The sequence below is a fragment of the Mixophyes fleayi genome, chromosome 2 (assembly GCF_038048845.1).
Source record: "Mixophyes fleayi isolate aMixFle1 chromosome 2, aMixFle1.hap1, whole genome shotgun sequence".
NCBI classification, from domain to species: domain Eukaryota; kingdom Metazoa; phylum Chordata; class Amphibia; order Anura; family Limnodynastidae; genus Mixophyes; species Mixophyes fleayi.
This window is the reverse complement of record NC_134403.1, coordinates 72,307,262-72,334,522: the sequence shown is the minus strand read 5'-3', so window position 1 is coordinate 72,334,522 and position 27,261 is coordinate 72,307,262. Positions and strand designations below refer to the sequence as shown.

Here is a 27,261-nt window from a genome sequence, read left to right as displayed (position 1 = left end):
AAAACATTTGTCAGAAAAAATTAGTTGAAATAATACAAACCCTTGATTGTTATACTGCAGGATTATTAGTCTTGGAGGATCATTCAGTGTTGGACGCATTTGTGCTTTTAACGTAGGTAGATAAAGACGCACTTGAAAAAACAGTTTTTGTGTGCAAATGTTAATTCGAATGCATCTCAAGATGCGTCCAGCTAAAAAAACAGTAACATTTGGGCCAGGTATATGTCAGGTGTAACCATACTTGCCTACTCTATTTCTTTCCCTCTGTGATATCCCAAAGGTGAGTTGAAGGGTGAGGAAAAAAAAGGGTTAGGTGCGGAAAATCGCATCTTGGTGGCTTCCATCCTGCCCACTTTACTATAAATTGGACAGGATGCGGGAGACTGGCCTTTTCTCCTGGGAGTCTGGGAGACCTACCTGGAACTCACAAGTCTCCCAGACACTCCGGGAGAGTGGGCAACTATGGGCGTGTATATAGTTCTACTTCACAATAGTGTAGGGGCATGTTACGTCTAACAACTACTGATATAACCTTCTAGAACAGGTGGCAATATAGCAGCCGCCTTTGCAGTAGAGCTTGTTGCACTCGCAGGTATTTGGATGCCCTCAGGTCTTAACTCTAGCATAGTAGACGTTTATACGCAATAATGTAGCGCAAAGATAGGAGGCAGCAATGGGAAAACAGGATGAAGTCAGGATCAGTCCAAGGGTCCGTAGCAAGCAGGATAAACGTGGGAAGGCCGGAGGTCAGGGCTGGTAGCAAGCAGGGAGAATCCGATAAACAAGGCCGAGGTCAGGGGCATTCTGAGTTCAAGAAGGGTCCAAAAACAAGCCAGGGGTCACAACAGGACGGGAGATGGGCAGCAAAGTGAGGCATAAAACGCTATAAGAGGCAGGGAGGTTAAGCCCTCCGTGCCTTAAATAGGAAAATTAGTCAATCCCAACCTCAGGGCATCAGCCAGCAAAATCAGCCACAGGAGGCTACATAATGAATCTGGGGCCTATGCCCACGCTCCCAGCAAAAGTGACGTCAGGGCAACAGTTGAGACACGACAGCGGCAGCTTACAACAGGGTAGCATAGAGATTGACAGTGTTAGTAGTCAGTGCTAAAGTCCCATTGCCCTATTTGTGCACAAGTATGAAATACAAACACAAATATGAATACATGGAAATTAAGTTGTATGAAGTTCAATGAAATATAAACACCTGTTGTGTTCCCCTTTAAAATGTAATGGAAATCTATTTTTCTGCAGTAGACCAAATCGAAATATTAAGTAATGTGAATAGATGGCCACAACTTCATATACTATTGCTGCAATGCTAATGAGTTAAGTGCTAATAGCTGGAGGGTTCAAACCGCGATGAGACAATGTTGCTGATGGTCATCGTCAAATTATGCACTTCTATGATCATTATTGCACCTCTGGTCACACAAATGGGAAAGTCAAGATGTGGCACTTCACTATCAACAAGAAAAATTTGCAGTTTTAACATTTTCCTTATTTGTATTATCTTTATTTTAATAACCGTTTCAGGGTATTCTTAAATACCATCTAGTACTTTCTTTCAAAGTCAAAACTTTACTTTCAAATAAATAAAGTTTTGACATTAAAGCTGTCATTCCGTTTTTAGCTCTCTACTTTAGTCGACCTACTCTCACTCATTTATGGTGGGTTCACAGTTGGCTGCACTCTGTACTTGGTATCCAAACATGCCAAATAATGGGATGATAGAGGCCTATGCCTTCATTTTCAATTATATCAGGGATGTAAATGCAGCTAAAAGGTGCAAATTTGCACCTGAACAGACCATTTCACTTTGAAAGGGCATCCTTACAACATCTAAAGGTTTGTCGGAATATGACCACCCTGCAGTAAAGGTGTGGTCACGTCACAAAGTCACAGGTGGGTGTGACACTTGGGAGGTTAAGCAGAGGATGCATATGCAATTGTGTCACACTCAGAGAAAATACTGTTTGTATTTGCATGTAGGACTCCCATATAAATCTATTCGCAAATTGTAAAACCCCAACACCCCCCATTCCCTGCAGCTCAACATGGTTTTGTCAAGGTGACAAATTGCACCTTCTCTCTCTCTCTCTCTCTCTCTCTCAAATATTTGTAATATTTGCTTGTTTTTTATTATTGCCTCAGAGCACAATATCATTTCCAATTATATTATCTTTTACAATATCCTTTCTTTCAGTTTTCCCTTAAAACCGTGATTTAAATTTGCCTTTTAATTTTCTCTCTTAGTTTTAATGTTCCCCTCTCATCTTTTCAGAGCGAAGCACACAGACACACAAATTACACAGCACTATTTGCATATTTGGTCTTCCCTTTGTAACTTGTCTGACATATAAATAATATGCTTGTTTGACATGCTTGTTTGACACTTGTTCACTTCTGAAATATCCCACCTTAGTAATAGAACATCAAAGTCTGTATTTAATATGTTATATGTGTGTGTCTAGTGTGACAGCACTGGGCAAATGCTAAATGGCAGAGGTATATGTCCCAGGCTTTCTGTCTTGTATGCTCTAAAACCCCAGGGAGATTGTCTTGTATGGGAAGGAATATCCCAAAAAGTGTATTTAGCTTCATGAAAAGCTGGTACGGGTCCCTGAGGTTATGTATGAAGAGAGAAGGGTGGGCTCCATACATAAGGCCAAGTCCAGGATTTCTGATCTCCCAGTAAAACAGCAGACTAATCAGGAGTTGCACCTGCAAGGTGCTGACAAAAAACTGCTAGGCAATTTCCTCTGTCTCTCACAGTCTGGGGAGGAGATTGCATGCTTCCTGAGAGACATTGCAAATGGTGACCAGTAGTCTTGTCTTTTGTATGTGTGTAGGACACAAGGTCCCTCACTTGAGAGAGGGTGTTCCTGTATGTTTAGTTAGACAGGCAAGAATTTTGTTCCTGTTTGTTTATTTTTATGACTGGAAGATAAAACTAGCTGTAGCTAGTCAAACCAAAACAATTGGCTGGTGTGATATCATTGGCTAGTCTGTCTGAACTGCAGCCGTCTACTCATGAAGATAGTAACCCCGGTCTAATTGGCTCACAATACATATATGAAATACATTGGTATGTAGTCCATGCAGAGAAAACAGGACTCCACTGATGCCTGTTAATGCCACCCAAAAATTAGGAAAGTCAAGTTTCCATCATCTCCAACACTTATAGCTTATTTAATATATTTTGCACATTGCTAAATACTGTCTTAGAGATTTAGGTGTGTAGGAAAGTGCGTAATAGCAAGTAGATAATTATGTATATGGAATGCAACAATCTCACCTTCCTACAGCCTACTGCCCAACTGATGTGCAGCAATTTAAGAAAAGACATAAGTGACGTAAAAGCCATGATGTCACAATAGAGATAAAACAGCTTTTGCTCTGCACTGCTCTATTTGTTTTACTTTGCAAATGCATAGTTTTCACATGTCACTTGTTTAAAAATATGTCCCTGGAAATGTTCGTATTTTTCAGTATTGATGAATGCACTATACAATCCCTATTTTTCTGACTGTTAGATGCATTTCTTACCACATATATTTTTAAGCTGCCAAGGACTGCAATTGAGAACTCTTGAGATCTGTAAAAAAAAACCAAGAGTGGCGTGAGGGAAAAAATTGTCGCCTGACAGGAGTTTAGTGACCGGAGGAAAGTTCGGCTGTAGGATATGCAGCGTGTGTTTATATTTAGAAGCCTAATGAAGGTGACAGAACCTTGTGGCAGTTACAGCAGAGAGACAGGGTGTGTTCTCAAATACCTGAGTACATGTTTGTATGGCTCTTTCCTGATTATTCTGCTGTGTGCCTGATCGCAGCAGATAATTGCTTACTCAACCCAAACATCTAGTACAACAGGTACATTTCATAGATATTAACCAGTGCTGCTCTATAGTAGTACAAAGATACTCCAGTGTCAGGCTCTTTTGTTGATTTAAAGAACAAGTCCAACAAAAACATGTTGAAAGGTTGACCCTCTACACAGCAACATCTGATGAAGGGGCCGCACACTGTGATTTAGATTGGAGCTTGGATGCACCCCTCTCCCTGCAGATCAACATGGCTTTGCCAAATTGACCCATTTAGCAAGATTTACTCCTAATTCTAAATGAAGCCCTCTGTATGCTGCTTAGTATTTATTAATACAAATAGCTTTGCTTAGAGTTAGGAGTAAATTTACCTTTAAGGTGCAATTCTGTACCTTGGCAAAACCATGCTGCATTGGGGACGGGAGCAGGATGATGCAATTCGCTGTGAATCACATTATTAAGATCTGCCCCAAGCAGTTTCAATATGGAAGTTGGCAGGATGCAGAAGGGTGCACCGCTCTACCGAGAGCGGTGCACTCCTAGAAATTTGGGAGTCTCCCCAACATTCTGAGAAAGTAGTCAACTATGATTTAGAGTTGGGGTGGGATGTGTCCTAGCACAACTCTAAATTACAGTGTAAAATAATGCTGCCCAGTATACATGTGTTACATGCAAAAGCAAGCAGTGTTTTCCCCACTTGCAAAAAAAATAAAAAAAAATTGCTTGTGCAGGTCTATTCCCTTTATCTGGATATACTTTTAACTCTAAATGGGGAACATATTATTACTTTAGGACTTGTAGAGGTAATTCTTGTATGCGCTAGCACCAAAGTATATATGGATCTGTTGCAGTTATAGACGTGCATCCTGATTTAAAACCATGGGGTACCATGTCCATGACTCCTGCAGTTCCTGAAGTACCCACCCTCGTCAGTTCCGTAAATGGTCCTATCTCCAGGACTCAACTCCCTTTTATGTAAATAAACCATTCATGGCAGAGTGTCAAGAACGCTGTTTGGACAGCTGCCACCACACCATTGCAAAGGCTGAGGGTTTAGCAGTAGAGGGAGGTAGGTGTTTATTCTACTGTACAGATTTTTGTTAGATCTTCTATAAAGTATTATGATCAGTTCTGGAGACCTCACCTTCAGAAGTTTATTGAGTGGTTGCAGAAAAGGCAAATATGGTACGATATTCATAAACACAAAACTGTCCAATGAAGACTCAGTAAGGTTTATTTATGAACTGCAAATAGGGAAGACCTGCAATGTTCCTTTACTTGTACCAGTGCTCCTACTGGTTTTACCAGCATATTGTCCAGGTGCTCAGATACTTGCTGGGCTTCAGAACTGGTCTCATAGAATGAATCTGTGTCTAGCTTTGTGTTTTTTAAGGATTCAGCTGAATATATCATGGTGGAAAGAGTGACTTCAAAGTCCAACCAGCTAACACTTTAAGACCACCCTATTATTAGCTTCAAGTTTGCTATTTTCTCCTAAAATATTGCTAAGTTTAGCTTCACTTACGTCCTAAATTGATCATTGCCGCTGTGAAATTTTATTGCTCAAATGCAAAAACGGAACAACCAGTCTTTATCTGTCATCAACATCATGGGGAGACTGGCAAATTTTAGCCTCCGTGGGGGGGGGGGGGGGGACACGACTCAGCAGTCTAAGTGGCCCAGTGACCCAGTCCAAGGTAGTCCACTATGGGACTGGACCGGGGAGTAGATGCCCTCTCCCCCCCTCCCAGCCTGTCCCTGATCAACATCCTATGTTTCATAATATCTAGAAGTAGTAGACACTTAACACAGGTATATTTATAGATACAAATTACTGGCCTCCCCTGCTTTCGCGGTCGATCATTGACCCGATATGACAATATTATGACAATATACGATATTGCCTGATAATAAAAATGACAAGACACACCTGTTACAGCATATGAAATAAATTACACACTAGCAACGATGTCAGCTTTAATGGTTAGGCACGTACATAATGTGTATTGGTTTATCCCCCATCATATAGCAGTCTGCATGTTTGTTCTGCAAACACATTCATCGGTGTGGAAGTCAATCTTCAGGTGGCAGCTGGTGAAAGAGAAGGTGCAAATGCGACCGTGTAAAAAATGGAGATAGGAGAAAGTAGTGTTTGTACCAGTGTCTGTAAAATGCTTAGATTCAATTTTGCTGAAATTTATATTTTATTTAGTTTAATTTTAATATTATAGTTAATGTGTGCATTGGGGGCTGTTTTCTAATGCCCCATCAGCATCATCCACAGATTTGCACTAGGCAATAATACTAAACAGAGTTTGTAATAGGATTAGAGAGTGATATTCTGAAAGAAATGTCCATTGATTTATTTATGACAAAACAGCATTTGTTGCAACATGTCACTGGCTTGGCTCACCGGATTGCACAACAACCTGTAGCCAAAGAGATGATCAGGAGGCTGTCAGCAGTACTGAGTATTTCAGGAAATTAGTATGCTGCTTTTGTGTAAGGCGTTGAGCTTTCTAAGAATAATTATATTTTATGATAGGGACAGTGTCACGATCTGAGATGGGGAATAGAAGTAACTGGGAAACTATTGGTGTCAGTTGCACCTCTATATGAAATTAAGTATCTGCAACAAACCTGGGGGTAAATGTATCAAGCTGAGAGTTTTCCAGTGGGTTTGAAAAACCAACCAGATTCTAGCTGTCATTTATTTAGAACATTCTACAAAATGATAACTAAAATCTGATTGGTTGCTATAGGCATCATCTCCACTTTTCAAACCCGCCAGAAAACTCTTGATACATTTACCCCCCGATGTTTGCAATTGGTATTTAGTAGCCAAATTTCTATTTGAAGTCTTTTCACCTTTTGTTATTACAGATTTATATAATTCCTGTATGTCATTATTGCTCTAAAAAAGCTTAACTGTTTTTTGCATCTTAAATAAACAAGTCCAATATTAACAATAATAAACAATTATTAAATATAATTTGTTTCATAGACATGCTCATTAAAAGAATGTCAAATAGGAACAGTACACTTTTAAAAGAAAAATATGTACCATAAAGATTTTAACCAACCAGGACACTATATAATCTTCTGTGTCTAGACATCCATATATGGCACAAAACTAATAGGTACTATAACAATTATTGATTACTTATCAACTAAAAACTCAGGTTTAAATGTTTTAAGTGTTCATGTATTTTATTAAAAGAAAAGACTTTTCCCTGTCACTTATTTCACACTAAACTACACGTTAGTTTTATTGTGAAAATTACATCTGATGTTCATTGTCTGCATTTTCGTCATAGGGATTTCGTACCCCACACATACATATATATATATATATATATATATATATATATATATATATATATATATATACATACATATTGTAACCGGGTTAGGAGAACATCTACCATTTCTGGGGTAGATGGTAGTCTATAGCAGCAGAGAAGTTCAAGGTTTTGGTGCAACTGGCATGAACCAGTTTTATTAAGCAGAAAAAATACAGAAATCTTCAAAATAAGCACTTTGCCTGTCCAGCACTAAATAAACACACTGGAACACCTTCTCTCCTCTGAAGGACCTTGTGTCCCACACACATACAAATTATAGAGCTAATTGGTCACCATTGCAGTGTCTCTCAGGAGGCATCCAACCTCCTCCCCAGGGCTGAGAGAGCAAGTGAACTGTCTAGCAGTCTTTTAACAGCACCTCATCTGGTGCAACTCCTGATTAGCCAGCAACTTGCTAGCTCTCTGGAAAACCCAAAATGGGCCATATGAATTGAGCCTCCCCTCTCTCTCCATTTATACCCCAGGGACCATTACTATCTTTTCCTACTGCTGAGGACAATTTCCCAACCACAAACAATCTCTTTGGGGTTTAAAAGCATACAATACAGACAGTCTGGGACATTTATAACTGTCATTTGACACTTTCCCAGTGCTTCTGTCACTATATTATTATATATGTCCTTGAAATAATGTGCTCATATTACATGCTACGTTGTCAGCAAATTCCATTGTGGGAATCATTTACAGTTCAGTGGATGTCAATTTTTTGTGTCAAAAAATATACATGCAATCATATACTGCACATGTGTACCAGTCTGTAACTAGGTTTGGGTGTACCTTAGAATTGTGAAGAGGTTGAAGAGTGGCAGGCAAGCATAAGTTGAGTACAGGTTGAATACACACAAGTGTAGCATGTCCCCTGGCGACTTAGACAAATCTCATAAACACTTCTTAGGAGGCATATCTTTTGTGGGTACCGGAGACCTGGTGTAAAGATATGTGGTGGTGATAACACTAGCAGCACTATATAAATAAATGGTGATGATGATCTAGCTGTTTCTGATTGGCTGTTTGCGTATCATTCATTAGCTTTGTGGCTATATCATATAAAATCACGTCCGACCATTTGGACTAATGCAGGAGAGAATATTTCCATTGTATTTCTAGAGTGCTAAACAATAGGTGTAGGGATGTTTATATTTCATTGCATTTTATATGAGAAATGTGAAGTTCACATTCATTACTAACAGTGTCAACACACTATTCTCTCTTGTGTATATAACATTCCATTACATTATATTGTGTATGAATAGGGTAATACTACCATTAAATTTACTAATAACACTGTCAAGACACATCTCTATGCTTCATGGGTCATAACTATATGCATTATGGGCCTGATTCATTAAGGAAAGTAAGGCAAAAATAGGAGTAAGTTTGCTCCTTGACAAACCATCTTACATTGCAAGGGGTGCAATTAGTTTATTATTTTGCACATAAATTAAATACTGGATGTTTTTTCATGTAGCACACAAGTACTTGACAGCTTTATTTTTATACTGAAATTTAAAGTTGGCCTAGGACATGCACTTCCCCAACTGTAAATCTGTCCCCACATTTTAAATTTATCTCCCCCTCCAATGTAACATGGTTTTGCCAAGGTACAAATTTACTTCTTTTTTTTTTGCTCAACTTAATGAATGAATCAGGCCCCATATGTCTGATGCACGCCTGATCCAGAGCTATTATGTATTGAGTTGGACATATCTTCAGATACATGCGAGTCAGCATACAACACAGAAGTCTTTTTTTTTTTTGGTCAGATTTTAACATGGTTATTTGTAGCTTAAATGCGTTCAACTCTAAACCAGGAACTTAATTCTCTAAAACACAGGCCAAAAAGACTTTTATTCCTGAAGACAAGTGATGGACCTTACTGACTGGCACTTGTCAATCATTCATTACATTCCCCTTTTACCTCTACACCACTACAAATCAAACACATTAATTAAAGTGATTCTACACAAAATAAGTTAAAAATTAACTATATACTGCCTATGGGCAGAAAATAGCAAATAATACTGTTCACTCCTGTTGCTGCCACTACTGCTTGTTAAACTCCATCCTGCTTACCGCCGTGGGCAATACATTGTTCATTTTTAAATTTTTGTGAATAATCCTGTTCTCTATTGAAGACAATAGATATATTTTTTATTAATATTCCACATTTACAGATGAATATTAATATTTTCTTGCTGTCTCTGGTGGAAACAAGGCATATTCTATAGATGTTTTATCCTATCCAGATGAAAATCTAGGCAAAAGATGCTAGATTTATTATACTTTATTTGCATGATGCTACAATGTTATGCAGTGCTTTTCGACTCATTCGCATAAGTGTCTGCACCGCTGAAGCCCCCCTGCACATCTGCCAGTTGGGTATCTATTTACCAGCTCTGGAGCCCATTTACATATCACTTTATTATCAAATTGAGGATATAAATAAAATAAGGTAAAAAAAAAACATTGGTGACAGTCTCTTCCTTCACACTTAAGCTGGATACACAGTGACGCAATTATCGCGCAGATCACACGATTCACGTTCCTTTGTTGCACGAGTGGGCGCGCTACCACGGTTATGTTTTATCATACCAAAACACAACACTTCTGTTGATTTGGTTTTATAAACTTACTAAAAATCACCATCAATGATGGAACTATCCCGGGCAAATAGGGAAGTGTGTATACACTCACGATCAGCAATGTAGGCCGATATCTATCTATCTATGTATATATATATATATATATATATATATATATATATATATATCTATATATATATATATATATATATATATATATATATATATAGATATATATATATATATACATATATATATATATATATCTATATATATATATATATATATATAATATATATAAGCCTAGTGGCGTGTGTTAGTCTGTGTGTGTGTAAAAAAAAAACAACCAAGCTGCAGCGCCACCTGCTGGGCGGAGTTATACACTGACCTACTAAATTCTTAGTGTGTGTGTGTGGGGAAAAAAACTCAGAAAGGGCTGAAATTTGGTATACTAAGATGTTTTTAATTTGTTAATTTAATTTGTTAAAAAGTGTTTATAAAGATTTAAAAAAAATATATATATATATTTCTTTAAGGAGAAGTGACAGTTGGGAGTGGTTGGTGATTGCCGGGGGTGACAGTGGGGAGTGGTTGGTGGTTGCCGGGGGTGACAGTTGGGAGTGGTTGGTGGTTGTAGGGGGTGACAGCTGGGAGTGGTTGGTGGTTGCCGGGGGTGACAGTTGGGAGTGGTTGGTGGTTGCCGGGGGTGACAGAGCGAGAGGAGTGTGATACTCAGGACCGTTGAGAGAGATCCCTGTGTCTGGATAGACATCTGGATAGATGTGGCGATAAAGATGAAGGATGAGGTGATGGAGAAAAGTGATGAGGTGGTGACATGTGGACAAAACCACGTTAAAAAAAGGGCGCTTGCGTCGGGAAGTAACGCTCTTCCCCTGAGGAGGCCTGGGCTATGGCCCAAATGCATGACAAGAACCTTTTTAACACCTTAAGTAGCTTGATTTGACTAGAATGCATGAGTATCATGCACGGGTTAACATATATATATATATATATATATATATATATATATATATATATATATATATATATAGTGCAGAGAGTCACAATCTTTTCAGCAGATAGTTATGAGAGATGAAGATCACAGATCTGAAGGTAAATGGTGTAGGTGTGTACGCATGAATCGGCATGCACATCAGGATTTTTAATTGTTGGTGAAAATTGATACAGAAATTGCATCTGAAGTAAGATTGCATAGGTGTGTACCCTGCTTTAGGGTGGTGTCAGATGGGCAGTAATCACTCCTGTTTGACAGAAGAGTAGTGTTCCCACTTTACTTCAATGTATCATCACACAAACTAATGAGTGCTGAGAACACTACCACTTTCCTGTCTGGAAAATCGCAAACAATTCACAGCCCAGCTAACACCTTAGTAAAAGCAGTCATTTCATTAATGTTCCTTCACACTCATCCATATAAAATAGAATAAAATGAAACTTTGCAACTTCGGAGGGAACCAGCTGCTAGATGACTCGATTAGTCTATTGCTCCATAATATATATATATATATATATATATATATATATATATATATATATTAGAAAACAATGGAGGATATATCTGGCGCTGATCACCACAGCGTGATCACTTAAAAGTGGTATAATAAAATATGTATATATGCACACATACACATACACAATTTATGACAGTAAAGTCCCGTATCCACAATATATGAAGATCACTTGACTCTTATAAGAGTGGCAGCCACGATAGCCTGACGCCAGATGGTTAATCCGGACGAATTGGATTACTGCAACAGAAACACAAGCAGGGCGCCTTTCAGTGGTATATTAGATATGCAACGTGGGATAGAACAATAACATGCGTACCGTGGGGTAAATAGCGTTGAGTCTTTTTAAGAAATAATGGAGTAGTCTTTGCTGTACTTGTAGTCCTCCAGAACTCCACCGGTCAGTACAAAGATGCGGAAAGAGCAAACATAGTATAACTCTGTAGTATTTTTTGGTAAGGGCAGTATCACCAGTAACCCCACAATCCTATGGGGTGTGTGGGATTGGTATCCCAATATTACCAATTTATATGACACCCATATAAGTGCAACACAGAAAAACATATAAGTCTGCGTACCATATATCCTGAAGTATCCCACTTCTGGAGAAAATTAAAACATGTGCAACAATTTTTTATATGCATACCAAAATATCTTCCTTTTTTTCAATCTTATGCAATTTCGCCATCTGGATGAGGTTGTGACTGTGAAGTCATTGGTGTTGCACATGTTTTAATTTTCTCCAGAAGTGGGATACTTCAGGATATATGGTACGCAGACTTATATGTTTTTCTGTGTTGCACTTATATGGATGTCATATAAATTGGTAATATTGGGATACCAATCCCACACACCCCATAGGATTGTGGGGTTACTGGTGATACTGCCCTTACCAAAAAATACTACAGAGTTATACTATGTTTGCTCTTTCCGCATCTTTGTACTGACCGGTGGAGTTCTGGAGGACTACAAGTACAGCAAAGACTACTCCATTATTTCTTAAAAAGACTCAACGCTATTTACCCCACGGTACGCATGTTATTGCTCTATCCCACGTTGCATATCTAATATACCACTGAAAGGCGCCCTGCTTGTGTTTCTGTTGCAGTAATATATATATATATATATATATATATATATATATCCCACTCATCCCAAAATCTGAAATATTTATCTGAACTTCTCTGTTATACATTTTACTTGTTCAATTCTTTCCAACTAGCTCATGTTTGCCAGTAATGTTGCGAAAAGATACTTCTTGTTTGCTTCACTGTTTCTACATGTGCGCCAATTCCAAGGGACGTAGGTTAATAATAGACCTTTTCTGTGTAGGTTTCTTAGAAACATCTCCAAGGAGTTGAGTCTGCAGAACATGACTCCTATTTTACCCAGTAGTCTGTTTGTAGCCTATTCTTTAATATAATGGAGATTATCTTACTTCTTTCAGACTCCGCTTCCTGATATTGAATCTCAAGAGGAGTACAGCCAAACAGTAAAACAGGTAACAGAGAGTTCTTTTTCTTACAAAAGTGTATTTTCTGCTAAAGAATTGTCTGCGGTGACTAAGGGAAATAGATATGTCTGTTCTTCTGTCATCCAAGTCTGGAATTGTAAAGCAGTAAAGTGGACACAAGTTTTTGTATGGTTTTTTTTTCTTAGAATATGGCCAATCAGTCATACACAATAGCATTTAACAAAATAACTCAATAAGAAGGTTGTTTCCAACTACACAATGCACAATACAATTCTCTCTAAAATAGAGCAGAGCCGAGTTTGAGGAGATTGTCGTTCAAATAGTATCAAACCACACTGCCCCAGCAGCCTAGAATGTCCTATTTTCCATTATCTATGCATCTAAACTGACTTTTGTAATGTACAGGATTTATTTATCAGTTTCATACCCAGGTTATGGTCTGGAGGTGTCAAGGCCTTCTGATGCTCTTGACCCAAAAGCAAACCTTTGGGTCAATTACTGCTGGGATTACCCTAAAAACAATTAACTGGTTTTCAAAATAATTGTATTACGGTGCAGATCCAGAAGACGTGTAAACAAGTGTCTTTAATAACCCCACATTTATTGCATAACTTTGCAGACTTCTGGGTGGCTTCTGTGCAGTATAAAACCTGACAGGTGATTCTTCATCAAGGTCACTAAACCATGTTAGAAAGAAGAAAACTTTATTTCATTCCTCATCTTCAAGTGGCTGATTGTCCTGATCCACCTGACTTTTACAAAGGAGGTCATATATAAGGGTAATAACTAGAGATGAGCGGGCTCGGATATCTGAAATCCGAGCCCATCCAAACCTTGCCGATCCGAGCCGGATCCGAAACAGATCCGGGTATTCCCGCCAATTGCAAAACTGAAAGCGAGGCTCCGAGTCATAATCCCGTTGTCGGATCTCGCGATACTCAGATTCTATAAATTCCCCGCTGGCCACCGCCATCTTCACTCAGGCATTGATCAGGGTAGAGGGAGGTTGTGTTAGGTGGTCCTCTGCCCTGCTATATCCTGTGCTGTGCTGTGCTCAGTCCAGTGGTGCTGTGTCCTGTGCTCTGTCCTTCTGAGTTCAGTGGTGCTGCTGGGTCCTGTTCAGTCCAGTGCTGCTGTGTCCTGTGCTCTGTCCTTCTAAGGGCATTGTTATTTCCCCATTATTCCCAAGTTATAAAAATTTTAAAAAAAAGTTATAAAAAAAATAAAAAATAAATAATTATAAAAAATTGGTACTGCAATATTACAAAGTTCACTGATTCTGCAGTATAAGTCCAGTGGTACTCTCCTGTGCCGCATATAATTTTTAAAGGCTTTGCCGAGTGTGTGTGGCTTAGGGGTACGCTCTCTTGTGCTACATATAATGGAAAACAAAAATTTGGAGGATAAAGCTGCGAGGAAAAAGCTCAGTTTTCCTAAAAGACCCGCTGGCGGGGATGCTGATAACATCTGGTCCGGACTGAAGGACCTGCCAATCATTGCAGACATGTCTACTGTTGCTGCATTGGATGCTGTCACAATAGAAAAAATGGTGGAGGATTATTTTGCTGACACCATCCAAATAGACATGTCAGACAGTCCATATTGTTACTGGCAGGAAAAAAAGGCAGTTTGGAAGCCCCTGTACAAACTGGCTCTATTTTACCTGAGTTGTCCCCCCTCCAGTGTGTACTCGGAAAGAGTTTTTAGTGCAGCGGGGAACCTGGTCAGTGAGCGGCGAAGGAGGTTGCATCCTCAGAGCGTTGAAAAAATGATGTTCATAAAAATGAATTATCAATTCCTCAATCAAGTACAGCACTGCCCTCCAGATAGTACAGAGGGACCTGTGGTTGTGGAGTCCAGCGGGGACGAATTGATAATGTGTGAGGAGGAGGAAGTACACACTGTAGGGGGAGAGGAATCAGAGGTTGAGGATGAGGACGACATCTTGCCTCAGTAGAGCCTGTTTTGGACTAAAAACAATATTGTGAGGTGTGAGATGTTCAGAATAGACTAGGAATTAGTGGAAATGATTGTTATTGAATGTTATTGAGGTTAATAATAGCGTAGGAGTGAAAATAAACAAAAAAACTTGATTTTAACACTTTTTATGTTTTTTTCAAAATAAATCCAAATCCAAAACCTTTAAATCCGAACCAAAACCTTTCGTCGGGTGTTTTGCGAAACAAATCCAAACCCAAAACCTCAAGGAAATCCGAATTCAAAAAACAAAACACGAGACACCAAAAGTGGCCGGTGCACGTCCCTAGTAATAACTAGGCCTAGGCAAAGGACAACGTATATTTCTGCTCAGGAGTATTTAAAGCCCAGAGGTCTCTAAGCTGACCTCAAACACTGGGAATTTGGTTTGCAATGTGTGATGAAATTGCAAGTATTAAAAAAAACAATGTTTGGGATATCTGCTTATTCTATAAATTGCTCAAATATAAGAATATTGCCCTTGGGATAGACATGAACCAGTGTCTTTATTCCCCGCCTGGGGCACCAGATAATCTTGCATTAGGTACTGTGGATAATTCTGCCAAGATGGGATTGTTTTACAGGGGGGCGAGAGGAGATTAATAGGGAATCCAAATCTTATGAGCCTTTTCCTAGATGTAGGACAGGACACAACTTGACCTCCTAATCAAATTTCCTCAGAGTGACTCCCCCTTGAACCTTAGCAGCTTCTATATCAATAAGCACCAATATTTTTTTTCTGTTTAAACCTACTGTACCTTCCATGAAACAGCAGATACATTGTTTGTGCTCATCTGAACTAGTTTACCCGAACTCAACAATTGAACACTAAAAAGTGCACGGAATTAGAATTTAGTGTTAGTCAGTCATGCATATGCTGTAGTTCTAATGCTAAAACACAGAGATAACATAGAGATTCCTGGCACATTCCTTACATGAACCCAGGACTATTATGCAGCATTTTCATGTGTATTAAAAGATATATCAGTAGTATCCTCTACCGCTGGTACTGTCAGCCAGGTAGAGTTGGTCCTGCCATTGCTGCTATAACAGGCTCCACTCTGCTGGGAAGTCCTTCTAGATTATAGAACACTACTGCCGGGATTCGCATCCATTCAGCCACAAGAGCATTACTGCGGTTGGGCCCTGATGTTGGGCAATAAGCCCTGGCTCGCAGGTAGTGTTTCAATTCATTCCAAAGGTCTTTGATGGTTAACACTCTGTACAGGCCAGTCAAGTTCTTTCACACTAAACTTGAAAAATCATTTTTTGCTTTGCGCACAGGGGCATTGTTATGTGTTATGCATTCAGCACTTGGCAGTCCTGTTCTGTGAGCACCTAGTATGGCCTAATGCTTCAGGGCTGAGTTCTTGCTACTCCTAGACAGTTCCACTTCACAATAACAGCACTTACACTTGACCGGGGCAGGTCTAGCCAATAGCAGACAAACCTTCTTGTGGGATAGGTGGCATTCTATTACCATGTTAAAAGTCACTGATCTCTTCAGTACAACCCATTGTACTGCTAATGTTTGACTATGGAGATTGCATGGCTGTATGCTTGATTTTATGTACCTGTTAGCAGTTGGTGTGGCTGAAATGGACAAACACACTAATTAGAAGGGGTGTCCACCTACTTTTGGCCATGTAGTGTACTTCTCAACCCAATGCTGCCTTAGAGCTAAGAGCTAATTACCCACCTGGTGTATCTCTTGTAATAGTGCAATATTAGGTGAATGTCTTTGTAGCTAGTAAAACACAAAACCCCCTCTTTTTTTATTGTTAAGGCACCAGATCTTTTATTGTATATATAGCTAAACATCATATGGAGCCTAGTATTCTGTGTGCATGAGCAATAGTAAACTTATCGTCAATAATATATGCATATATGAAAGGGTTTGGGGAGGTGACTGGTTGTATAGGTTACCCCTAGGCTATTAGTTGCTGTTTCACTTCACCATCATTCTAGAACAATGACCACATCTTCCACCATTTCCCACCTACGGAAAATTAATGTATTCTAGCACTGGTGCAAAAATTATCATTGTTTTTATTTTTCTGTTTACAAGCATACATAAAAATACAAATGCAGTGTGATGAAACTAGAGGCAGTCTTTCCCCCTGAAGTGTTGCTGCCTTGGCCCTGTGCCTCTACAAGCATCTCCAACCTCTGTGCCTGATAGTCACCATGGCCACATTGATAGAAATAAATGACTTAATGAAAGCAATCAGTATACATCAAGATAGAAAACCTTGTTACGATTGTATAAACAATAGACACTGCAGTATATAAGTCAGCCAGTTTAAGAATGTATATATGTCACAGTGATATAATACTGCATGCTGCATTGTCAGTTGCAACAACAATATTTTCATGTCTGCAGTTTAATATGCAGAGATCACAATATAAAAGTGTTTTCTGTTTGATTAGTAAGTGTGCACTAGTGAGGGTCATGTGACTTAAAGCAAACGTCATCTGTTCTGGCTTGTTATTCCCAAAGGCAAGGGACCACACCTCTTTTTAAACACAAGGCTTTACACACCCTATAAATATAGTGTACATATGGCATTTATTTGTATCTGATAACGTGTGTTTCAGTTTTCAATCTGTGTACAAGTCATGCAATAAGTTGGTTATTTAGAGTGCAACTTTTATCCATGGTATCTTTTGTCCCTGGCAATATTTTTGTATTGTAATTGCCCAGTGCTCAGCATTCTTAATGCAACACTATCACACGTCGGGCCCGCAGATCACTCGGTCGGGTCCTAGCTTACCTGTTCGTCCCGCTCCTCTCCCGCTTTCCAGCAAACAGCGTTGCGTCATTCAATCTTTGCCAGTTCTTTGTGTCTTTCCCAGTGTTTCGATGTGTATGCTTCTGGCTCCCTGAACCTCTATTCTAACTACAGTTGTGCTCCTAAACCCCACCTGGACTTCCATATACCTCTGCCTGCTGTTTGCTGTATCCCTTGCTGGTTCAGTCCCTTGCTGTTCGATACTCCTGGATCAATTGAATGCTCCTGCAGACTGTTGCACCCTCTCACTGCAGACTTACTGCTTCTAAGCACCTCCTGGACACTCGTGTACTGCTGCTGTCTCTATACATACCACAGGCTGATCCACTTCCTCACTCCTCAGCATACCTGGACCTTACTATACACTTGCCACAGACCATTGCTCTCTTTTGCTGTAGTTAAAGTTCTTCTTGAATATCACAGAGACACTTTTGGTACCATTGCTGCTGCTCTGTACACTTCAACTGATCCACACACATACTGGCCAGCATACCTGAAGCTCACACAACTACTATGGATCATTGCACTCTCCTGCTCCAGTTATCTTGCTACTATGCAACACCTGGATCTTTGTGTGCCAACCTGCAGTTCAGTATATCCCAGCCGATCCAGTCTCCTGCTGTCAGTATATCTACATCCATGTATATTCACTGTAGACCATTGTACCTTCCTGCCTCTGGTACAGTGCTCCCAGCATCTCCAGAACTCCTGTACATTAGCGCTGTTTTCCCAAGTACTCTGGTACAGCTCCCTACCTGTACCGCTGTGTATTTCTGTCACAGAACATCACTGTTCCGCCACCTCACTCACTCGTGGCTGCACAGCACTCTTTCCATCTGTTGTAATCACTTGGTTCCAAACTCTCCACTGGGTTTCACTTAGCACCTACTTCGTGGGCCGCAAGCTGCTGTATGGAAGCAGCCAAGCCCATATCCTCTTGTGGGGGTCACTGGTGAACACCTTCTGTGTCGTTAGACTCCGCTTCTTCCTGTAGGCCCAAAGGATTCTTCAGACCCTAGTTTGTGACAAAGTCTCTCATTTGTGAAGCTACAGAATATGAAAATGAAAAACATGACTTTGTACTAAATGTGCCTCTTGACTGCCATGTGAATACATAGGTGTATGCCCAGATTCTGCTTTTAGATTGTACCTCCATCCAGCTGTTTTACCTGACTGTGGCACTGTGGCTCAAGATGGTAGGCAGATGCCAGCAACACTGAAAATGTCACTTCAAAGTATCTGCCTACTGTCTTCAGGATGTCCTACTTAATTAATTTCAACTTTCCATTATTTTCTTAAAATACTGTTTATTGGAGCCTGAACTATGTCTTAAATAAGTAATGACAGTTGGGGGTAAATGTATCACACTCTAATAGTTCTGTTGTTTTAACATCGCTGCAACACAAATTAAATCTCTGATGATTTGCATCTCCAAACTGCCAGATGTATTATCCACCGGTTTGGAGGGCCCAAACTTGAACTGGCAGCGATGTGTGACGGTTTCAAAATACCTATCCCACAGTTTAGTCAAAATCGATGGAAAATCACCAGAAAATTTGCTGTTGTTTCAGACCTGCTACTGGTAGGCTATATAGCTCCAACAGCAAGCTGTTCATAAGATAAGAGGAGGCACCATAACTTATGAACTATAGAGCTAGAATTATTTATTGTTTAAGGGGACAACATTAATTTGTAATTAACGTATGGGTTAAAATTAATTTATAAATAAATTAAGAGGGAAATATTATCTTATTAAATTAAAGGGACAATATTATTTGATTACTAACAGGGCAATAATAATATTTTGTTGTTGTTGCGCAAACGTATTATTTTATGATGGGGACACCATCATAAGTGCACACTTGAGGCAATACAGATGCCCTTGTGCCCATATGTATACGGCCACTTGTAGTGCCACAAGTGTGTCCTTTAATTGGAGTTCCCATCATGAAATAATAAGTGTTGCCCCATCATAAAAAAAAAATTATTGCCCCCATTGGTAATCAAATATTATGCCCCAATAATAGGATTATAATATGTTGATAAAATAATTTTGCCCTCATAAGATAATTAATAATTATTTTTGCCCCTCTAATCAAGAAATAATGATTAGCATCATAATTAATAATTGTAATTGTATTGTGCCTCATCTTATGTTATGAATGGCCAGATAGCTAAAAACACAGGCGATTTGAGCTTTCTCGCCTTTCAGAACCATCTGTATTTTGCTGGCGATTTTTTTTTTGGGGAGATTTACAAAAACCGCTGTTTCATACATTTCACGATTTGTTTTCTCATCACGGTAAAAGTTGGGACGGTGATTTGTAATGTGGCTCTTTTGAAAGTGTCGTTTTTTTTCTGCTTTTTTTCTTTCAATTCCCCCTTTCATTCATCAGAGATTAGCAACTCGCCGGAAAAAAATAGATACGTTTTGCCCTTGGAGTTTTATTCATTTCATGCATCATATTTATACATTTTAATCTTTTTTTTTAAATTACATTGGTATTTGTGCACCTATAAGTGCCTATTGCCATACATAATGTCCCCAGATGGTGCAAAAGTCTCCCCATTGAAAGTACTGGTCAATGTCCGATCTCAGATGCCTGTGAAGACAGTTGGAAATATTGTTTTTGCATTTGGGTTCAGTATCTGGAGCATTAGCAGGGATTGTCATAATCCCCTCAGTATCTCCCAGCATCCTATCATTGTTGTGTACTTTTTATCATCATCACCATTTATTTATATATACTTTCCCATATAAGCACTGATTCCATATCTGGATGCAACTTGCACATAAATTGTGTTTTAGAAAAGATCACGTAACTTGAGCGTAGTTCCAAACGTATTCAAATGGAAGCAGATTCCATGATGTGTTTCAGTTGGATTCTGGGTGTAAGTAGACTCTGCCTACACAGTACTTGCCTTACATAGGCAGTCAGAGCAGACTACAGTATACGCACAAGTGTATGTGCATTACAATATCAGAATGCATAAAAAAAATTCTGCTCTAAAATAAATTAACAACTATCAACAGTATATCATTAACATAATATGGATCCACTCCAATATTTTTTTTAGATTAAAAACATATATAAAAATGCTTTCAATGCGTACTGTACATACAATGCGTCAGTCATCACTATCAGCCGGCACTTACACTGCCCTGTAGCTGCCTGTGCCTGTAGCTGAAACAGCTGAAACCAAATGTACTTATGTTAAATCCAAGATTTGAATCAGCCACATCTTTGTCAAAACGCCCTGTGCCTGCCCTTACTGTACATTACCTACATTAGTCTGCCCCTTCCCTGCCCTGGTCGCCCCTCAAGTCGTAGGCAGTTGTAAGTGTCGTTTGTGTTCAGACACGATTTGCACGCAATTGCGTTCATTGGCGTAATGTCCGTTTCTGTGCATGCACAGAGCTGTTTCACGCAAGATACGCTACGCACACGGACATACGTCCGAACGTAAATCAGGCACATGGTGTCATAAAGGAAAAGGAAGCAGAATTTGTGCAGCTTCATAAATGAACTTTTCTGTTGCACTTTTAAGTGTAGATTTTATAGAAGGACATATCTATCTTCAAGAGTAGAAAGATGATTATTACCATATTTAGGGGTCTATTTATGACCCTTCGTTTTTTTCACTTGATACTTTTCAATCCTTATCTTCTTGATAAGGATTGAAAAGTAACGGCTATGTATTAAAAAACTTCTCAGGGACAGCAGTACCGATAGACTGCTGTCCCTGAGAAGTGACTCACCTGATCATCGCAGTCTTTTCTCAAGTTTAAAGGCTGCGATGATCTTCTCTTTTTTTTTTTTTTTCTTTTTTGTTAGTGCGCATGCACCGACTGAAAAGTTGGTGCATGCGCACTAGCATCCTGGACGGCAAACTGTAGGATGAGTGACAGGGAGGGATCACATGATCCCTCCACACATGCGCTGTCCTGCTCTGCTCTTCAGAACAGAGCTGGACAGCGCGAAAGTTTTCAGATATGTTAATGTACGCCAGCTTCAGATGACGTACATTAACATGTAGAAAAAGAGAAAATTTTCTCTAGTTAGACTTTAATACATAGCGGTTCTGAGCACTTCCCATTGACTGTTATGGGGAGTGCTCAAAAAAACGATAGCAAATGCAAAGCAGCAGATATCTGAGATATCTGCTGCGATGCTTCAATAATACATAGCAATTTCACGGTAAACACCCGAAAACTGTTGTTTTCGGGTGTTTAACACAGGAAAAATCCTTGATAAATAGACCCCTTAGTGATCATGTTATGGATTGTCTCCCTAGAGTACAAATACGTATTAGTCGCATAGATTTACCTGCCAAACAGCATCCATGGAAGTTGTACATATGGCAGTGATGTACTTTAATTTCAACATGCTGCATTAAAATACCTATTGCCACTATGTAAGGGCTCTTGGAGAAGGTTCATGATTGAAATGGTGCAAGCTTGTACAGCTTATCTTCTGCCTTGGAGAGATTTAATAGAAGTCAGGGCTCAGTCTGCTGGTCAGTGCTACACCTCACGTAATAGCACCCATCCATTTGTGTTACTGTACCACAGAGACATTTCTAACACCTGTGAAACATTTTTTAACTGTAGAACAGAAACCCTGTATTCATACATCACAGTAACCATTGAGGACGCAGGACAGGGACCCTATTTTTGGCTAGTCATGGGGAACATGAACATGGATATTCTATGGATATTCTCTATAAATGAAGAATTAAACAGAAATATAAAATGCACACTCTCTCATTCAACATGTGCTCTTTTCATTGTATAGAATCCAACTGTACAACAAATATAATTTACATACTTGTTTCTCTACGGGCTCATATATACCAGTACTTTAAAATAGCTGCTCATTTCATCCTATGGAGAATTGAACTATAGCAGCATGTAACCAAAATTCATGTGCCAAATGTACACATTTATTATTTATTATTGTTAATTCGTGTAGCACCACAATGTTCCACAGTGGTTTGCAGTGGGTATTAACTCCTTCACATCAGTCCCTGCCCTGTTGGAGCTTACAGTTTAATTCCCTTACCACACAACATACACGTTAGGGTGTATTCTTATTTTTGGGAGTGTGGGAGGATACTGGAACACCCAGAGGAAACCAAACACGGGGAGAACATTTAAACTCCACACAGATAGTGCCCTGATCAGAAACGAACACAGAATGCCCAGCATAGTGTGGCAGCACTGCTAACGTCTATGCCATCATAGACAGAAGTGGAATCCTCGCAAATAAAAATGCGGGCAGTGCTGTATGACCTGTACTGGAAAATATTTAAAAAAATAACTTGGGTTACAGCAAGAGTGTTTTATTTTAGTATATTATGCTATTGTTACAATTTGATAGTACAGAGCCACTAAGAAAACAATAAATAAATACTTGTTATAGATCTTAAACTCACTAAGCTAATACTGTGAGATAACACAAAATTCTGTTTATGCAGCAAAGAAGCGCACCAGCAGGCTAGTATTAGAACAAGACAGAGAGGGCATTTGCCATGAAGTATACATTTCATTCATTTAGAAATGTATTTCATAGAGATGTTCACTGACCCCCGTGTTTTGGTTTTGGGTTTGGATCTGGATTAACTTTGTGTTTTGGTTTTGGATCCCTTTTTTTTTTTTTTTTTTATAAAATCCCTATTTTTTTTTGCTAAAATCACATAATTTGGCTCTTTTTTTTGTTCCTACATTATTATTAACCTCAATAATGTTAATTTCCAGTGATTTACAGCCAATTTTTGTCAAGTGCTGGGAACGCTGCTACCCCTCTTGTTTCTGTATGAGCAATGGCACTGGAGACTGGGGAGCGACATGAACACTGCTACCCCTGTTTCTGTGTGAGCAATGGCGCTGGATCTCCTGGGGAATCCAAAACCCGCAAAATCCAACAACGCAACGATAACGTTTTGCCTCTATTCAGATCCTAGGACACGCTAAAGTACCGAGCCGGCTCGCAAGCGTACTCGGATCCCCTAAGTTCGGGTGGGTTCGGTTTTCAGAAAACTGAGCCCGAGATCTCTAGTATTTGATCATTTGAAGCAGTGTTACGTGTGTTTTAATAATAGATCAGAAGCATTTATTGCCACTTGTGCGACATAGCTTAATTTGAAATTGTACCATAATGTAATGTAAAGTAATCTAGAAAGGAAAAAGTAATGTAGAAATTTGATTATATAGTCTAATCAAGTTATATAAATAGGTGAAACAGTTGAATTTTTAATTGGCACTAGAAAAATTCACCCAGGAAACATAGTTGTAGGAAAAAAGTTTATAGGGGCTAATGCTGCTCTTCGGGTAAGCAGATGGTGTCTAACATCTTGCATTGAGTATAAATTCCCTATGTTTACTTTCAGCAAGAATTTGCATATTTTTACTTACTTTACTAAAGTGATCTAGACTATTGCCTGTTATTCTCTTATCTCCCTGTAGGTGGTGTCTCACAAAGTTTGGAGAGCAGCCAAGGTTTTGCACTCTAACCTGCTTATCATGTCACCAACTTTGATGCGTGATAGAAAACACCTCTTTCGTAATTACAGGTGCAGTACTAATATTCTATTTTTGGATATTGTTGAAACCTGGTATTTGGAAATGCTTGTTTTTAATCTATTTCAACCTGTTAAGATAATGCGTCTGTAAATGGATGCAGAGCTTGAATGAGACGTATATACGCTTGAGAAAGCCATGTGGCTTGTCATACATTGTCATGTATGTAACTAGACTCATACATTTTATATACACATAGAATATCAGCTCTTTTACTAGCTCACAGCGGTTTGCTGAGGGATTTTTCTGTGTGTGTCTTGTGAACTTCTAAATTGATTGAGCAACTGCTGTTTCTGTGAAGCCGTGTTTGCAGATGGTCAGGGGCAGGTGTATATAATGGATGCAGGGCCAGTGCTAGGGTCCGTGGCGCCCTAGGCACATTTACAAAATCGGCGCCCCCCGCCCGGCACATTTTCAAAATCGGCGCCCCCACCCTGCACACTTACAAAATAGTGTGTAAGTGTACAGGGTGGGGGCGCCGATTTTGAAAATGTGCGTCTTTTTTTACCTTCTTCTAACTTGCCTCCTCTCTGCTCCGTCTGCTCCCCTTCACTCACTGACACTGTCGGGCCGTGATGATGATGTCACGCCCGACAGTCAGTCAGTGAGTGGAGGGGAGGAGACGGAGCAGAGAGGCGGCAGTGGTGGTGAGCAATAGTCCCTCCCCCCCTCCCTGTGGATGTATGTGAAGCTGTGCGGCGGCCGTGAAAGGTATGGTCAACAGTCGCTGCCCAGTTTTAAAGAAATTTTTAATCTGTAGCGCCCTCCAGGCGCCCTCCAGAGCCCGGCGCCCTAGGCAAGTGCCTAACCTTGCCTAATGGGAGCACCGGGCCTGAATGGATGATGATTACAGTCGCTGGGATTGGCTTTTTGCGTTTGCACCACTGAAACTGATTGGTGCTTTCTTAGTCGTTCTGGAATATATTATGCTTTTGTGTGCAGGTTGTTTCTGCTGTATTAGAGAGGTTTTATTACGGTTTTTTTAATGCCTAATAATGAATGCGTTTTCTGCACATAAAACAAATTGAAAAAAACATAGGAACAAGTGGGATGTAAGTGTCTGTAATGTGTGTCTGGTGTAAACCGGGCACCTCTGCTACTGTTGCCGCCCTGCACCGAACTTACGATACGTACTGGAACATATGGGCATAAATACTCTATATGTTCGGCTGTTTGGAGCATAATTTATGGTCATTTTGTGACCAACTGCATTAGACCCATAATGTTTCAGTGAAAAATGTTAATTATCATCATCATCAGTTATTTATATAGCGCCACTATTCCGCAGCGTTGTACAGAGAACTCACTCGCATCAGTCCCTGCCCCATTGGAGCTTACAGTTTAAATTCCCTAACGTACACACACAGACAGACTATGGTCAATTTTGATAGCAGCCAATTAACCTATTATTATGTTTTTGGAGTGTGGGAGGAAACCGGAACACCCAGAGGAAACCCACGCAAACACAGGGAGAACATACAAACTCCACACAGATTAGGCCATGGTCAGGAATTGAATGAACTTATGACCCCAGTGCTGTGAGGCAGAAGTGCTAACTACTTAACAATTATCATAAACTTTTATACTGCTGTTAGTAAAACATTGCTTTAGGGTTTGCAGCCCTGCTATATAAAGGATCTTACTGCATAATATTGTACACATGTAGACTACCAACAATTATGTGAGCAGCCCCATCTAGTGGTCAAAAGCACTTACTGACAATGTTGTAAGTATCTTCATCTTGTGGCCATAAACACCTTCTTAATAAGGATGTTAGTAGCTCTGTCTAGTGTTCATAAGCACTTTTTAAGCTCAAACAGAAAGTAACTACAGTATCATCATCATCATCAACATTTATTTATATAGCTCCAGAAGATTCCGTAGCGTTTTACAATTTGGAATAAACAGTAATAAAACAATACTGGGTAATACATACAGATAGAGAGGCAAGCTTACAATCTATGGTACAATGGGAGTTTAATACACAAGGGCAAGTGCTACATCAAATTGAATATTTGTCCAGCTAGAATGGAAAGTTTTCAAAGTATTTAGTGGGCTGTATGTTTAATCATACAACTATGTTGGTCAGAGGGTTGTTGTCTTGTGTTAGCTGTGTAGAGGGTGGTAATAGGGTAAACTAGGGAGATTAAGAGGTTGGTAGAGGAATACTATAAGCTTGTCTGAAGAGGTGGGTTTTCAGAAAACGCTTGAAGGTTTGAAGACTATTGGATAGTTTTGTGATGCGAGGGAGTGAATTCCATAAAGTGGGTGCGGCCCGAAAAAAGTCCTACAGTAGTTGTAATGTCCAGTATTATTATTATTATTATTTATTTATAAGGTGCCACAGGTTCCGTAGCGCCGGATACAGAAGCAAGTAGATGGGGTAACACACATAAGTAGCACAAATGAGTGTGAGTGGACCCACACAGAGTGCAGCAAAATACATGACAGGACAAACAAGGGTGTCAGACAGAAGACAGACATGGGACAATAGGTAGAGATGACCCTGCCCATGAGAGCTTACATTCTAGAGGATGGGGTGATAAGAGACAGTAGGACCAACTGGGAAAAGATGGAGATGGCAGCCGAGGAAGGGAAGGTGATGGATAAAATGGTTAGGAGGTGGTAGCATAGGTGAGCTTGAAAATATGAGTTTTGAGTGAGCAATTGAAGGATTGCAGGTTGAGAGAGAGTTGAGTGAGATGGGGCAAGGAGTTACAAAGATTAGGGGCAGCAAGCAAAAGTCTTGGAGGGGAGCATGGGAGGAGGTAATGAGAGGTGAGTTGAGGCGGAGGTCAGAGACAGAGCGGAGTGGCCGGATAGGTATCTACCTCGAGACAAGGTCAGAGATATAAGGGGGAGAAGTGTTGGTAAGGGCTTTTTAAAGTGAGGATAAGAAACTTGAACTGAATTCTGAAACGTCTAAGGAGCCGATGAAGAGATTTGCACAGAGGGGAAAAGGAAGAGGTGCAGTGGGAGAGGAAGATGAGCCTAGCCACAGAATTCTGTATGGATTAAAGGTCAAAAATGTGAGAGACAGGAAGGCGAGTGAGAAGGAGGTTGCAATAGTCGAGACGAGAAAAAAAGAGTGAATGGACCAGGATTTTGGTTGCTTCCCGAGAGAGGAAGGGACGGATTT

The 27,261-nt window shown here is 39.7% G+C and overlaps 1 protein-coding gene across 2 annotated transcripts in view; it reads left to right on the top strand.

Moving 5' to 3' along the window:
• The window catches only part of RAPGEF3 (Rap guanine nucleotide exchange factor 3), a 100,850-nt gene that overhangs the window by 36,741 nt on the left and 36,848 nt on the right, over window positions 1–27,261 (top strand). For both annotated transcript variants that reach the window (XM_075199260.1, XM_075199259.1), the window contains exons 2-3: window positions 12,747–12,800; window positions 24,009–24,115. In XM_075199260.1, coding sequence (XP_075055361.1) covers window positions 12,747–12,800; window positions 24,009–24,115 — 161 coding nt within the window. The remainder of the gene's footprint in view (window positions 1–12,746; window positions 12,801–24,008; window positions 24,116–27,261) is intronic.